The 16,090-nt window shown below is 40.1% G+C and overlaps 1 protein-coding gene across 5 annotated transcripts in view; it reads right to left on the minus strand.

Moving 5' to 3' along the window:
- Window positions 1-14,191, minus strand: part of HERC4 (HECT and RLD domain containing E3 ubiquitin protein ligase 4) — a 36,139-nt gene extending 21,948 nt beyond the window's left edge. For 2 of the 5 annotated variants that reach the window (XM_076339376.1, XM_076339372.1), the window contains exons 1-7: window positions 14,084-14,148; window positions 12,896-13,061; window positions 11,309-11,600; window positions 8,435-8,594; window positions 6,960-7,036; window positions 4,381-4,602; window positions 2,773-2,864 (exon numbers count right to left, since the gene is read on the minus strand). In XM_076339376.1, coding sequence (XP_076195491.1) covers window positions 2,773-2,864; window positions 4,381-4,602; window positions 6,960-7,036; window positions 8,435-8,594; window positions 11,309-11,534 — 777 coding nt within the window. In that variant the 5' untranslated portion in view covers window positions 11,535-11,600; window positions 12,896-13,061; window positions 14,084-14,148. Of the gene's footprint in view, window positions 1-2,772; window positions 2,865-4,380; window positions 4,603-6,959; window positions 7,037-8,434; window positions 8,595-11,308; window positions 11,601-12,895; window positions 13,062-13,319; window positions 13,663-14,083; window positions 14,149-14,172 lie in introns of those variants that run through there. The other 3 variants (XM_076339374.1, XM_076339375.1, XM_076339373.1) reach the window with 3 other exon arrangements.
- Between the last annotated feature and the right edge of the window lie 1,899 nt (window positions 14,192-16,090).

A 16,090-nucleotide genomic window follows, 5' to 3' on the forward strand; every position in this document is an offset into this window, starting at 1 on the left:
AATTTAATCAAGAAATTAACCAAAAACTTTAACGAAAGAATGTTAAATCAGAAACATTTTCAGAAATTATACAACTTACCTTACAACAACTTTGAAACTTTTCATTTTCAAATGCTTTGAAATTGTAAAGCTGTTTTTTTTCAATTCTACTCTGCATCAGACTGGACCTCTGCTGGAAAGCATCATTAAAATGGCAGCGTCCGCTGAGAAAAACCAACAGCCTCATTCACTGAATCAGGATAACAAACAGTGACAGGTTTTTCTGAATTTCAGAAGGATTTGAAGAATGCTCGCACATATGCGTAGTACTCTCTACAAAAGATATACATCAAGACCACTCGTTCTGCAAGGCCTATCATACAAGGAAAAATGTAGCTATACAAATGGGTGACAAGAAACATTTACAGTAGATTCAGTATCTTAACTGAGTCCATCAGCTTTAAAGCAAGTTTGAAGTTAACTTCTATACATCAAAAAGGGAAAAACATCTAGAATCCAAGTTACAAATTGCTGTTTTCTTTACATTCTGTATTTCCCTAACTTCACACAATACACCAATATCAATTTCAGGATTGCAAAGTTGTCATATCTTTTTCAGTCAAATCAAAAGAATATTTTAGAACAAAAAGCAATTGTTTGTGAACAGTCTTTTCCTTTCACTGTAGAAAATTAAGTGTGTATAAACAACAGAAGTATGGCCATATTTAGGCAGATCCTATTCTTCAAAACAACTTTTCACTTGTTGCAGTGTAAAAGTTCAAACGAACACATTAAAAAAACCCCATACATTTTCCAAAAGTAAACACAGATCTTTTTTCCTTCAGAAATAAAACATTAAAAATAGTTACTTTCAAAATTCTAATGCCTTCTACAACAATATTCTGAATTCAACAGATTCAGACATGAAAAGGATATTTAGTCACTTGCCCAAATCTTGATCGGCTAGAATTGTTTTCTACTGCTATCAGTAGTAAGCTCAAAATTTTCTTTTTACAAATTGATATATTTTATTGAGAGTAATGAACAACAGGAAACGTCAAAATGTTAATACATACTGATTTATACCTAAATGTTGAAGTCTAATCCAACTATCAAAACATAGAAAGAAAAGTACAGGAGTCAATCATTTAAAGTAAGACATGCATGTATTGTTTTACCTACCACAAAATAAAGGTACTTATCATCACTTGATGTTTGAAATACACTCGTTTTAGTGACAAGTAGTGTAAGAAAGAGCACTAGCATTATACATTCTATGTTGCTCCTAAAAGTTTAAAAATAAAGACTCAAAATGATGCAATTAGCCAACAGTTACATATAAGGCAATTTGACACATTTCAGCTCTCTATTTTAATCAATTCCTACATCTCTGTACAAACATGCCACACTGACACAGAATACATGCTTTTTTCCCAAATCGGCCTTGAAAGAAATGATCTACTTTTCAGAGAACCTCACACTATAATACTTAATAGTGGATTATGTAAATTTTCAATTTCTTCTATTGGTTTGCCAATAGTATGTAAATAGCTGCTGCACAACAGCAGCCAGAAGAGAGGAGTGAAAACATGTGAGAGAAACAACTCTGCAGACACCAAGGTCAGTGAAGAAGGAGGGGGAGGAGGTGCTCCAGGTACCGGAGCAGAGATTCCCCAGCAGCCCGTGCTGAAGACGATGGTGAGGCAGGCTGTCCCCCTGCAGCCCATGGAGAGACCACAGTGGAGCAGATATCCACCTGCAGCCCATGGAGGACCCCACGCTGGAGCAGGTGGATGCGCCTGAAGGAGGCTGTGACCCCGTGGAGAGTCCATGCTGGAGCAGGTTTTCTGGCAGGACTTGTGACCCCATGGGGGACCCACGCTGGAGCAGTCCATTCCTGAAGGACTGCACCCCGTAGAAGGGACCCACGCTGGAGCAGGGGAAGAGCGTGAGGAGGAAGGAGCAGCAGAGACAACATGTGATGAACTGACTGCAGCCCCCATTCCCCGTCGCCCTGCACTGCTGGGGGGGAGGAGGTAGAGAAGCCACAAGGGAAGTTGAGCCCGGGAAGAAGGGAGGGGTGGGGGGAAGGTGTTTTTAAGATTTGGTTTTATATCTCATTACCCTACTCTGATTCGATTAAGTAATTTATTGCCAATTTCCCCAAGTCGAGTCTCTGTTGCCCGTGACGGTAATTGGTGAGTGATCTCTCCCTGTCCTTATCTCGACCCACGAGCCTTTTGTCGTATTTTCTCTCCCCTGTCCAGTTGAGGAGGGGGAGTGATAGAGTGGCTTTGGTGGGCACCTGGCATCCAGCCAGGGTCAACCCACCACAATAGCAAACAGAATTCCCTAAGAAAACTTTAAACAATCACACACACCAACCCCCCCAGCATTTAATTTACATTTAAAATTAACTTGGTCTGATCAGTGACAACAGCAATACCAGAGGCATTACAGTCAGAAAACAGGTAATCTCTTTAGGATACACTAATGTAAATTTCAATATCTGCACAATTTCAATAATACAACATGCACTGTCATATCAAAAATACTCTATTTTGTATGCTCAATTTTACCAAACCTGACAAAAATTTAAAACTACAGAAAGATTTCTTGTATTTGGTAAGTTTTTTCAAATATTTAACCGTTCTTCCAGTATTTCCTCAACTTCATCCAATAAACTTTGAAGAAATTTCATGTGGAATTTTGTTTATTATTTCCTATTCAGGTAGCGTCTTCTCCTGAAAACATCCAAAAATCAAAGCCTAAACATATCTTTAAATATTGTACCTTTGTAAGGGCAGCAGTATGATCTTCTCCACAACATATATGAACAACCTTCTGAGTTCTCAGTGACTTTAGCAGCGTAGGAACATACCTGTCTGAAAGGTTTAATACAGCAGCAGATCGCTTATTTTGAAAATAAAATCAGAAAACAAATAGTTTTGCTCATTTATTCTAATTTGGTTCCAGTCAAACAAGCACTTTAAATTTGTTAGCATAATGCAATGACTGTGACTGAGTTTATGTATCTGAGACAGAAGTGTTACTACAGAAAAAGAGAGACTACTATACTGAAATACTTTCTAGCAAATAGTCTCATTTTCAATAGCATAGGTTCATATGTCAATACATAAATCATGAAATATGGAACAGTACGTTAGACCTGCCATTGGCCATGAGAAAAGAAAACAAATGACAGTTGTTTTGAGTTGTTTATGTGCTTCGTGTTTTTGAAGTGTTCCTGTAAGTTGGTATCAGTTGGTCATAGTTCAATATTACTAAATGTGTAATAGAATGGAATGCTGAATAATTAGGAAGCACAACTAACTTCCCTCCATCACCACCAGAACAAATCAACTTTGTCATCCAGTTGCACACAGGCAATTTTTTAAAATGTTAATGCTAAAGTCTTAAAATTTGTCAGATACGCTAAGATGCCTGGAAGAAGCCCTATCAAGACATAAAAAAGGGATTTTACTGAGAAGTGATGCTATATAAGAAACTGGGGTCATTCATATTCCAAAGAATATGTAGAAGCAACTGAAGTCTCCCATGAAAATTTGATTTCTGAAAAGTACGTGCGATTTTCTTATTACCTGAGTGTGACCAGATTTGAAGCATTAATTCAGATACACATTTTAACTACAACACATTTTTCTTATTTTAAATGGTGTTGAGAACAATGAAGCAGTGAGAAAATTTGAATTCATGAAACTAGCTATAGATTATTCTACACTAAACTGTGTATTACAGGAACCTGATAGCATATACTCCCATCTTGGAGCCCTGAGCGTGGATCGTGTGCATGTAACGAAATACAACTAACAAAGAAACAATTTTTTGTCTAACCTAACTACTTGCTTAAAATCATTAATGAGTACCAACACCCTAGTAGAGGAAATTTTGGAAATGGTTAGCTGAAAATCGTGAATGATTATCAAAAGTGGCCCGAGAAAGGCAGATACCCACATGGCAGTAAAACAATGAAGATGCCTTAAATGTGTTTACTAAGGACAACCAAATAGTTTTGACAGATTACTGGTTTTGTCAAGCAATTTCATCTACCTAAAATTCAGTTCAAACTGTAACTACCACAGAGTATCTTAATTCAATCCCATTTAGAAAGTTTAAGTCACAGAAAAATCTAGAACAGGGAAAGAAAACAAGTCAAGCAGGCTAGAATTTCAACATAACGCTGTCAGAATTTTCACTACAAAACAGCTGAGGAAAAAAACTCTTATGTCTTCCTTATGCAATCCCACACAACATCAGCACTCTCCAACAATATTCAACAAAGGTTTGTTCTGTCTGCTCCTTTTCTAGGAATACCGCTGTCTTTAGAGTCACAAACCAAGACCTTCAGCATGAAATTTTACCCAAGTAATGTTTACTTACCATTATCATCATTAAGACCCAGCTGCCCAAATTTGTTGCGTCCCCATCCAAAAATGGCTCCAGAAAGAGTTAGTACAAAACTATGAGCTCCTCCTGCTGCAATCTGTGCAAAAGGGATTCCCAGCAGAGATTTAATCACATGTGGTGAGTTTTGTTTTTTATACTCGTAACCTAAGCCCAGCTGGCCGTATTTATTTTGTCCCCAGGAAAACACTTCACTTCCTGTTTAAAGGAAAAAAAAATAAACAATACAATCAATATAGTTTAATTATATAAAGTTTATTTACTGTAAGAAAAGCTAAAAGTTAGACAGTTACTCTTCAAATATTTTTGAGTTTGAAAATGCATACAAATCAGTGACTTTTGAAGCTAAGCATTTCTCATGTAATTTGCAGACATTCAACTCAAATATTTAATCAGACTGAAAGTATTTAACTCACACTTAAAACCCTCAAAACTGCTCTTAACGCTCCTGTTTCAACAGTGTTAGATAAGTTGAGTTTGGTTATTACTAAGCAAGATGCTGCTCCATTGGGAGTTCCACTACTGTATATATTTTTATGCAGAGATCTTGCTGAGGTTGCATACTGGACATGCAAAAATTTCCAATTTCCAATCACAAGCCTCATTTAAGCTTTTATACGGTAACATACTTAATTTTTACATACATTTTAAGTGACATATATTTAAAATTTTAAAATATTGTATCAATGATATGACTAATGAAGCACAAAGTTTATAATGTTATTTGATGCCTTATGAAGAAAACAACACTTTGAAGAATCACAAATCAGAGCTATTTATGTTGATTGCCTCCAAAAGAAAATGTTCTACTGAACAACCAATTTTTTGCCAAAGTATTTACTATCCTGAAGATCAACACCTAATCACAAAGATACTTTGCTTTTGCTGGTGCAATACATTTCGAACAGTAATGTTACCTTCAAACAGTCATGTTTCCTACGTCTCTCCTAGCTCCACCTTTCCAATAACAGTTTTATCAAGATGGAAAACAATGAAACCCATCCCGTGGGGTACAGGTCTCTCAAGACTTTATTTATTTATTTAAACAACAACCACCAAAAAACCAAACCAAAACCAACCAGACAAAAAAAAAAACCCACACCAAACTACCACTTTTATACAAAACAATCTTCCTAACACCAAAGAAATCCTATGCCAATCATTCATAGTCACATAAACTAATCCACCTGATCAATATCCCATATATAAATCTAAAAATACTATGAAGTCTCCTCTCAAAATGCCTGATTCAAGTAACTTCATCCCATTTTCCTCCCTGTGTGGGTCTATTTTTAAGGCCATAACCTTGCTACATTGCAGGTATTTCTGCAAGTTCTCTTACAACCAGGAAAAGAAAAAAGAAAACAAAAAAACCACCCTACAATGCATGTGAAGAACAGAAACATAGAGCTGCAAATCCATGAATTGGCAATAGGACAGCGATGCTGTAATTGAAGCTTGTATCTATTTAAAACACTGAGTGAATTTTAAATTACAAACTCCTAATTATATTCTTGCATCTTTGACCAATAGAATGCTTAATAGCGCAATTCTGATACTCCTCACATTCTACTGCTGATCTTAATCCAGGCAAATGGTTATTGGTAAATCTCCGTCTACCTGTCCTGAAAACAAAGAAATCTCACTAGGTTATAGTGGTAAAGACACCCGGGAATACATAATGGCAGAGAAAACACTCAATATGAGCCCATGAAAAGTCACGTACAGAATCAAGGCACATATAGTCAGTATAAACTATTATATTTAAAGGAAGAAGGAAAAAAAAAAACATTCAGCATACAATTAACACCTCCCTCCCCACAACTTTTTTGTTTGTATTTTAACCACACATTGTTCAGAAACACTGTCAAACTTTACAATCTTACTGGAATTTTTGTTTTGAGTTTCTAAGTTTCCATTAACCCCGCCCAGCAGCCACTTCTTCCAAATGGAAGTTTTGGCCACAACTCTCCTTTGTCACAGTGAAACAAACAAGCAGCAAATTTAAATTCATATTCATTTCTGGATAGCTATACTAACTAGCCCAAGCAAAATTTTGAAGACAGATGTTTAAACCTTTCAAAAGGTGTGTTATAATATGACATTACGTTTTAACTATGGAAGCACCAACGAAACAGAGGCTTTGCAATAGAAAAGCAGACAAGGAAGTCGTTGCCTGCAAGCCTCAGTAACTTGAAGTTACAGGTTAAAATAGACTAGTGAAAAAGCAGCATGCTAATGATGAAAAAGAAATGGGACCAAAAAAAGGAGAGAAATAAAAATGAATTAAAAAAGGAAATTACATAAAAGCTAGATGATAAAAAGCAAAAAAGCATAAGAAAAAGAGCAGAACAACACATTTGCTTGTACATTTATTTTTTAAATTCAAGCTTCCATCATTAAATTACACTTCTACCAATCTGAAATCCCATCTGCGTTAAGTGGTAATATGTTTAAAAAACACATTTCCTTTTTAAAAAAGACAAAATAAATGTTGAAACCTTTAGAATTACCTGGTAAGGAATTACACAAAACTTCAGAAGAATTTGGCTTACCTTTTGAGAGTGCTAACGAGTGATAATAACCACAAGCAACTTGAACAATTTGGATCTCTGATAAGCTTTTAATATTTCTATTGGGGTAAGAAAACAGAGAAAGAACTAAGCTACTAGGTCATGGTATGAAATATAAAGTCACTCCAAAGGGTAATATACAAAAAGTGAATCCTTTTCACTGAAGTATATATGAAACTAATTTAAATATCCTAACTTTAATTAGAAGCTATTTAGTAAAATCTTAAAGTCAAAACTGCTTCTTTTCTAACACCTTCGAGGACAGGTTCTGTCTTATTTTCAAATTAATGAAGTCAGTAAAAGACCATAATGAAGAATTAGGGAGATTCACATGCTAGGAAGGAGATGTCACACAGCTGAATGGAGGAAATTAATACCAGATGCAAGAAGAAAATGATTCTTACTTTCTAGTTTCCAAAAGAAAAAAGGTTTTACAATCTTCTTCATATCAATATTAAAGATTTAATTACTTTCTGTTAAAATCTGAACACTCAATTTTTCATCTCTACCAACATTAACTTCAATCAAAACTTCAGTTTACAGAGCTATTAAGTATTGCACAATATTATACAGAAGTTGCAAATACATACGAATGTGCATTAAATCTAGTATGCTTTCAACTTTTGATGAGAAAAACAGGAGTTTCTAGAAGGCCTGTGGGCTTTTAAATTTGATACAGAAATAAGTAACCTTTATATTAGTTATTTATATCATGGCTATATGTGACATGTATAATATGAAAGATAAAATTATAAATTACTAATGTTCCAAGGAATTGTTACTTTTTCTTTAATACTATGTATTAAAGAAAATTAGAAAAGAAAACGTCCAGCTTGCAAACATACAAACTTACTGCTACAGACAGTTCTACCGATTTCAGTGAACCTATTCATCACAGTAAAAATGTGGACTTCAGTTAGCTGGAATGCTTACAGCATTCTGAAAACAAGCAAGTGAATCTGGCTAGCATTCATTTTTGTAACTAGAAGGTGTATTATTTGATCACAGCTAAAAAACCTTGGGGTAAAAACTGAAGTACGAAGATCAAATAGCAAAGGTACCTTCTTCAAATGTACTCCCACAACTGGTTTTGAAAGTTTAACATTCTACTCTCTTTAACTTCTCTTAAATGGCAGTTATTAATCCCCATTTACATTCTTAAAATACCCATCCTACTTTTCCAACATAACTCTCATTCTTAGTAGATGACTATGAACAAAAAAAAAAAAAAACAAACCACAAAACCAACAACAAACCAAACCAAGCAAACCTGTAACACACTTCTCACATAAGGTGACTTTTTGACAAAGGAAATCGTCTACAGTATGCAAGTGCCATAGCTAAAATACACTTTCTAATATGTGTTTTTAATTATAACAGCAAAATAGCTTAACCAATGTGATTTAAGCACATTTTTTCAAAAAAAAACCCCTCATTATATATTAATTATTTTTAACCTGGGCACTCTGATGCATTCCTCTGTTCCTGGCAAGCCAAGCTGTCCATCAGTAGCCAGACCCCAAGCATATACCTGACCCTTGTCATTTAATGCAAGAGTGTGGGCTTCTCCACATGATACAGCTACAATATTTTGGGCATCCAGTGCACCAACATGCTCTAAAAAAAAAAAAAAAAAAAAGTTAGTTGTTTAAAAAAAAGCTACTAACAAGCTAGTGTTGTTCAAGACAGTTATACTCAGTACTAAGGTATCAATTGAAATGACACAGAAGTAAGCCCAGAAGTCTGTCAAAACATCCTTTATTTAAAATTATAAGCATGCAATTCTTGGAGAAGTAAGTTAAATTTGACACCCCAAAGTAATCAAACAACAACTGTATCTGGAGCAATATGCAGAAGCGCACAAAAACTGCAGCTTGATCATAATGGTTACTTCTAATCTTGCCATCTGAAAATGAGCGCAGAAACTCAATTAACATTAAGGTCAAATAGATTATTGTCAAATGACTACACGTGTAGACATTATGTAAGAGGAAAACATTCCACCACAGCAAATTAAATTCACCTATTCATTATTAACAAAAAAGCCTGCAAAACAAGGCAGGGCAAATTAAAGACTGAAGCTACTGATTTTGCATTGAGCTACACAATGTCCTCTTTATAATGCAAAATACTGTAGAAACAGATCCTGAAGAGTAATTTTTCTAGATATACAGTGCACGCCTCTGAAAAGCAAACACTAAAATATCTGATTTTTTTTCCAGTAGCCTGCATCAATACCTTTAAATACATTTGGAAAAACTCAGAGTTTGTTTTTGTGCTTATGATTTGTGATCAGAAGTCTAACATTTTCATTTCAGCAACAGTAAAGTGCAGAAATATCATCAGGGCCTGTCATTAAGGCTGGAATTTTCAACAGTCCCCTTAAATAAGAGCCTGCTTGGGCATTTTACGCCCAGTTTTCAAACACATAAATTCTATTCCTGCCTAAGAACGGCAGACCACTGAAGAAGCCTGTGTATCATCAATGTAACATGCACTGTAAACACAGCCTAGCATAGCCTAAGTCAATTTCAGAACAGTAGCCAACAGTATTTGCAACATGACAGGCACTCAGTTTCCAAAATAAAGTAACGCAGGCAGCAGACATAAGTTCATTTTTTTAAACAGCTGGTCTGATTAAAGAGGTTACCACCCCAATTCAGCCCATTACGGCCTCCACAGCTCTGCCAGTGGAAGAGGTCATGTAAGCGCTCTGCAGTTCAGGCAACAGCATGCAGATTAGCTCAGACTATTTTCACCAGCTGCTAAACTAGGCAGGCTGACTTTGCCTAATATGGATTAAGGAACATTCACACAATCCCTATGGCAAGCAGAGCTTTGTGGGGAGGAAAGAGGGAAGGCACAGCTAAATAATGCCACTGGTGACACTGAGGTGGCAAAGACATGCAGTCAGCGACAAAATTATCTTCAGTTAGCAGAAACACATTCAAAAGAGCACATCCACCCATTTGTAAAGATACTGAGCCTTGAAAACTTAGGGAAGAGGACGTTACAATCTTCATGACTGCTCTGTCTGAGCATGTTAAAAAAAAAAGATTTATAGTAGGTGTTTGTCCATTACATATGAAAGGTCATACAAGGCTGTTTAAAAAAAAAAAATTTCAAGTCAGATATTTTTATTGTAACTTTTAGATTTAAAAGACAATTCAGCATCATTTTCAAAGTGGGTAACAAGTATTCAAAGTAAGTTTGGCAAGCTGAGTTTCTACCCATGTTCATGAAGCAGATGTTTGCACAGGATTCAAGATCACCAGTTTTAATATCCATTTACTGTTTCCCAATAGAAGTCCAAATTGGTTTTAAAAGTTACATATCAACTACACAAAAAAAATCTTTACCTGGCACCAAATCCGAAACTCTGAATAAAGGAGAACTACTAAAATACTGCATAATGCCTTATTTCCATTTGAAATATTTGTATCAATTATTGTGCCAAGTAACTTGTAAAACTGCTGTAGCAGTGACTAGAATAAGCTCTTACTAAGCCTTTTCAGTTTGCTTACGTTATGCTGTAAGTACTGTCAGAAGCACTGTTCCATATCTCTCAGAAGCACACAGATATGACTCACGCACAGCTCTGAAGGAAGCCCATGTGCACACTCCTCTGCAGTCCCTGCAAGATGTTTACCCACTTCTGCTATAGAACTGCACTAGCAGGAAGCAGAAACACGCATATAACATGGACAGGAAGAAAAAAGCCCAAAGAAGTTTTACATTGCATCCTTTAGGCTTTTGCAAATCCTCTTCCTGTAGCGCTGCATATGCTGAAAAGTCTTTTATCAAAAGTTTTATTTTTAGTTCTTAAAAAAAAAGAAAATTAAGAACATTGCTCTAATCAGACCTGCTCTACATCACATATTAGATGACTGAACACACACAGCATGTTTCTCAACTATGGTATGCTAAATATTCATTTCTGCCATATTCCAGTAGCCAACAATGCTAATCCATGTATTGAAGCAGGTCACCTCCCCTGAGATTAAAAAGAGCCACTGAGTCTCCCATGGCCTTAGGTAAACTGATTCCACGCTGGAAATAAAAAATAGTAGCACTGTCCAGCTGCACGGCGGGCAAAAATACGGGGGGACAGCCATGTTTCACAGTTGGTTGTTTCCAACTGTCACAAGATGCAATCCAAGCAAAGGAATGCTTTTCAAGTTAAAACTATGCCCATTCTTGGAAGAACTACTGTGCATACAATTCAGCACATGCACAGACACTGGCAGTCTTGGCTTTGACGTAGCATAATGAAACAAAACATACATGCACAACCACACATACTCTCCACAATTCATTACTTCTAAACTTACCGGGTCTTTTCCTGGCTTTTTCATGCCCTAGTTGTCCTAGATCATTGCATCCACATGTATAAACAGTCCCATCATCCAGGACAAAAACAGTATGTCTCAGTCCACATCCTACATCTCTGACCCTTTTATTTAAGAAAAAGTCACTTTTTCTGGGTTCTAAAACAATCTCTTCATCAATTCCACCCAATCCAAGCTGTCCAAAAGATGCGTTTCCCCAGCACAACATGTTTCTCCTTCTCTTGATCACAGAGATCTTCCAACTTCACTTTTCTAGAATATCCCTTCTGCGTAGCTGTTAAAAAAAAAGTACAGTTTTTCAGTATCGTCCCTAACGTTTATGTTATCTTCTAACATTTATGTTATCTTCTATATAACACGTAATCCACAAGTTCACTTTCTATATACCAATATATTGAAACATTGAACAGTTTTTAAGAGTGTGATTTACTTTCTTGGGACAGTATTTACATTAACTCTGCAGTAAAATGCTTTCCTTGCCATTTCAGATACAACTTTTAAGATGTGCAGGTCCTCGGTTTTATAAAACTTTGTTTCAAAAACTTAAAATATCATTCTTTGTAAAACTTCTCTAATCCCTAATCCAGAACTATACAAATGGCAGTCACAACCAATTCTAGCCAGTGCAAATGACCTCAAACATCTTGTAAGGAGACAGTACCAGCTAGTTTCTTTACCCAAGAAGCTGCATGACTCCTGTGTGCTGCCTCAAGATCATCCCCAAAGACAACACTTGACTCATAGCTTGGAAAAAATTGGTCAGCTCTGATCAATCCAGTTATGCAACACAAAGAATAATATGATGTGTCAATCATTATATTTAAACAACTATGAGTCAACTGAACTTAAAATTTAGAAGAAAATAAATAGCTGAAACTCAAGTCCCCAGTCTTGCACTGCAATCAACAAAGGCTACAGCTTCACAGTTACTCTGCAGTTAACAGGAGACCACACATACAAACTCCCCCATGCAAACCCCCATCCCTAATGCCTAACTGCAATTACCAGCATACCTGCTGACAGACTCTGTACCTATTTGGAAAGGATACAAAGCTACACTTCTCTTTCATTTTCAGTATTGCAGATGATGAAGAATTTATGACAATGTTTTCGCTATTACTTACATTACACTTCCATGACAGTTAGTTTCCCCATATTTTCAGAGCAATTTAAAAATCAATGGAATACAGTGTAAAATTGCTATAAATTTTCATCTGTGACCATTATTTGGAAGACGGCATGAATTATGGAATGTGGAATACAATGCACTACAAATGCATTCAGTCTTACATTCTGCAGGGTCATAACACATATAAACCGCCTAAATATAAAACTGCTCAGAGAAGCAAGCCATCAGCTAGCACCTAAGCATTACATAAACCAAAGGGCAGAATTCTTGCCAGCACAACAGGATGAACTATTTTTCTCTGCAAAAGTCAAAATGCAGTAAACAAGATGCTTATTTTTGTGATCTCATTAAAAAAAAAAAAAAGCAAACACCAAAACCAAACCAAACCAGAAAAAGCCCAAAACAGCCAAACAGCTTAAAATATATTGCATTCTGTTTACCTATCTCAGGAGATGACGCATGATCAAATATTTCCCTAGCTATCACTAGCTATATCCTACCACATTCAGAAGGGGACATCAAATTGAGGACGTCTTCAGTTAAGACATAGCTATGCCATAGCAAATTTCACACATCTGTAGCAGTGACTGCAACACAAGCTTCAACCTGCAACACAAGAAGTTAGAAAACATGTATGATTATAGTGCTTCAAGATTTCTGTAGTCAAGATTTATCTCCATCTCCAGTGGGGCAAAAAGAAAGCAAGTTCTCCTTTCTATTAAAACAGATATGTATTTCCACAGAAGGTGGGGGGGTTTGTTTAGTTTTTTTCTTTTAAGAGTCAGTAGCCAAAGACGTTTTGTACTTTGATCTCAAATCACGGCACTACTTTATCCCTGTATGTAGTCATGAAAGCCAACTCACGTTGTCAGCTGCTGGATACTACCGTGCGTGACGTCAAAAGCAGTCCAATGCCGACACCACATACAGAACGCGAAGGAAACCACCCAACTCGTTTTCTACTAGCAGAGTAGCGGTGCTACAGGAAGAGTCTGGATGTTTCCCGCAGGCAGGAGCGGGCTGTGTAATCTCACTGTGCACGGGCACTGACGCGCTCTTAAAGCGCCCCAGCCGCGGGCTGCGCGCCCGGCGATCCCAAGGGCTGTACCACACGCTCCTGTCCGCTCCGGCTGCCCCCTGAAGCGGGACACCGCCCGCGTTCGCCGACACACTGCCAAATGCAGTCAGCCTGCGGCACGGGCTTAACGGTTCCCCTCCCCGGGGCACAGTTCCGCCGGGCGCCGCCGCCGCGCGGGGGTCCGGACAGAGCGACCGCGCCGCGGGCGGGGCCGGGGCGGCACCGGCGGAGGAGCGCAGGTCGGCGGCCGGAGCGGGGCCTCCGCCCGTTCCGAGGGGGCGGCGCCAAGCGCCGAGGTCCCCTCAGCGCGCCCCGGAGCTGCTAAGCGGCGTCGCCCCTAACGGTCCTAACCGCCCCGGCCCACCGGCCGCCCCGCGCCGCGGGCACTGCCGCTCGTCCCGCCCCGCTCTGGTCCCACAGCCGCCGTCCCACCGGCCCCGCGGGCCGAGCGCGGCCCCGTCCACTTTCCCGTCCGCCCCGCGGGGCCGAAAGGCGGCAGCGCCCGGCTCCGCAGAGGTCCAGCGGCGCGTCACGGCCCGGCGGAACTCACCGGCGGCGGCGAGGCGCTCCGGTCCGCTCCGCACGCCCCGGCGCCGCGAGGCCGCGCCCAAGCCCGGCCCGCCCGCCGCAGGCACCCACCGGCCACCGCGAGGGCGTGCGCGGCCCCAACACGGAGCGGTGACAGGGCCCGGCCGCCGCTGCTGCGCAGGCGCGAGCTCAGCGGGCGGGGCCGCAACGCTCCCGCTTCAGCGCCTGCCTCCCTCCCCGGCCTCGTGGTCAGGGGCGGTGACGCAGCGGCGGCGAGGTGTGACGTCAGCCCGGACCTCGACGGGGCGCGGCAGCGGGAGGCACCGCCCGCCCGGCGGGGCGACAGGCCCGTGGTGGCGGTGTGTGCCCCGGGGCGGTGCTGGCGGCGCGGAGGCTGTGCCGTCGGGCGCCGAGTTGGAGCCGTGCCGGGGCGGGTGCGGCGGTCGGGGGGGCTCCGCGGCGGGGGTGCTAGCCGGCCCCCGAGCAAGGCTCGGAGGGAGGTTACGGTCGGAGTCACCGCGTGGCTTCGGTTCCCGCTGTTGGGCTGTGAAGAGGCTGAGCGAGAAGTTGACAACAAAAAAGAAATTTAGGAGAATGACCCTGAAATGACAAATGCTGGAGTGATGCCTTCGTCCTCCCAGGGCGCCTGGAGGACGGCACTGGAGAAGAGCAGAGCTGGGTGCGGGAGGGTGCCGTTAGCTCAGGTGCTCGCTCCGGGGTAGTGACTGCAGCTGTACGTATTCTTGGCTTGGGAACAAGTGAGCGCAAAAAAATACAGCAGCTTTAGAACACTGTTTTAAAATCAAGAATAAAAAAAAAGGAGTATGTTCTGGGGCAAATAACTCCCTCAACGTCTGCTGAGAAGAGGTCTTCGTGATGGCATATTTCTCCTTCCTTGCAGAGTGGTTAAGAGACTTGGCTGTGTGTTGCTATCCCTTATCCGTGATCTACAGAGATCTGCAGAAGCCTCTGCTTGATCTCTGAGGGCAGGAAAAGAATGAGATCAGTGAGCGGGAGGGAGCTGGATCTGCCAGGGAGAAGCAGGAACAAACTGTTCTTCATACTCCAATTACCTGTCATTAACTTCTGACACAACGGACTTCTTCCCCGAGGGTGATCCAGGTGGTGGTGGTGCAGCGTGAGGCAGCAGTGTAAACGCCAGGCCTGCCGCCGGCCCTCCTGGTTCAGGGAGAGGGGTGGGTTGAGGGTGTTCGCTGGACTCCTCCGGCAGAAATGAACGCAGTTTTCCGAGTTCTGCATTCCGGTTACGAGCTTTTCTCAGTGCCAGATCATACACAAGGTGGGCACGTTAAAACGTTTTTTTCACTAGTGGGGCAACTAAAGATAAGTTTACATGCTAGACACGGTTTTTAGCTTTTTTTTTTAGGCTTTTGCTTAGTACTGGGAGGAAAATCCATTGCAATTTATTTAAGTGGACTGGGATGGGAATCCAAACACGGTTTCCTTATTTAGCAGCCTCTCTATAGTCGTTCTGCGATCCACCTTTATGGAGGTCGGGAAGTAAAAAAGGCCAGGACCAGGTATACTTCACAGCAAGTGATTTTGCAAACTATGGGTAAGAAAGGTTCTGTGTTTGGTTTCATTTTGCCCTGTAATGGAAGGCATTTTAAAAAAACCCAACAAATGGGATGTCTTGGTCCAGCCACTGAACACTCCTTTGTGTATCTAAATAGGTAAGATCCTACAGGATTTCTCAGGATTTGCGGTTGTAAATTTATCAGTAAAGATCCAAACCAGAAATACTAAATTCATACACAGAGAAAATGAGACAGCTGCATAGCTGACAAGGGCTAAATGATGCAGCACTTTTCAGGGTAGCTAATACACAGGTTTGTTACTTAAAGGAGAGATGCGAGTGATTTGCCTTTTTCCATTCGGCATGTAAGAATGGAAGGTTAGCAGTAGCTGGTACACGTAGCAAATGGAGGAAAACATTTCATTCATTAGCTTCTAAACTTTCTTTTATTTATGAGACCACCAGAGTAGTAACTGCGAATAAATACAGTGT

Source organism: Aptenodytes patagonicus, chromosome 5, assembly GCF_965638725.1.
Source record: "Aptenodytes patagonicus chromosome 5, bAptPat1.pri.cur, whole genome shotgun sequence".
NCBI classification, from domain to species: domain Eukaryota; kingdom Metazoa; phylum Chordata; class Aves; order Sphenisciformes; family Spheniscidae; genus Aptenodytes; species Aptenodytes patagonicus.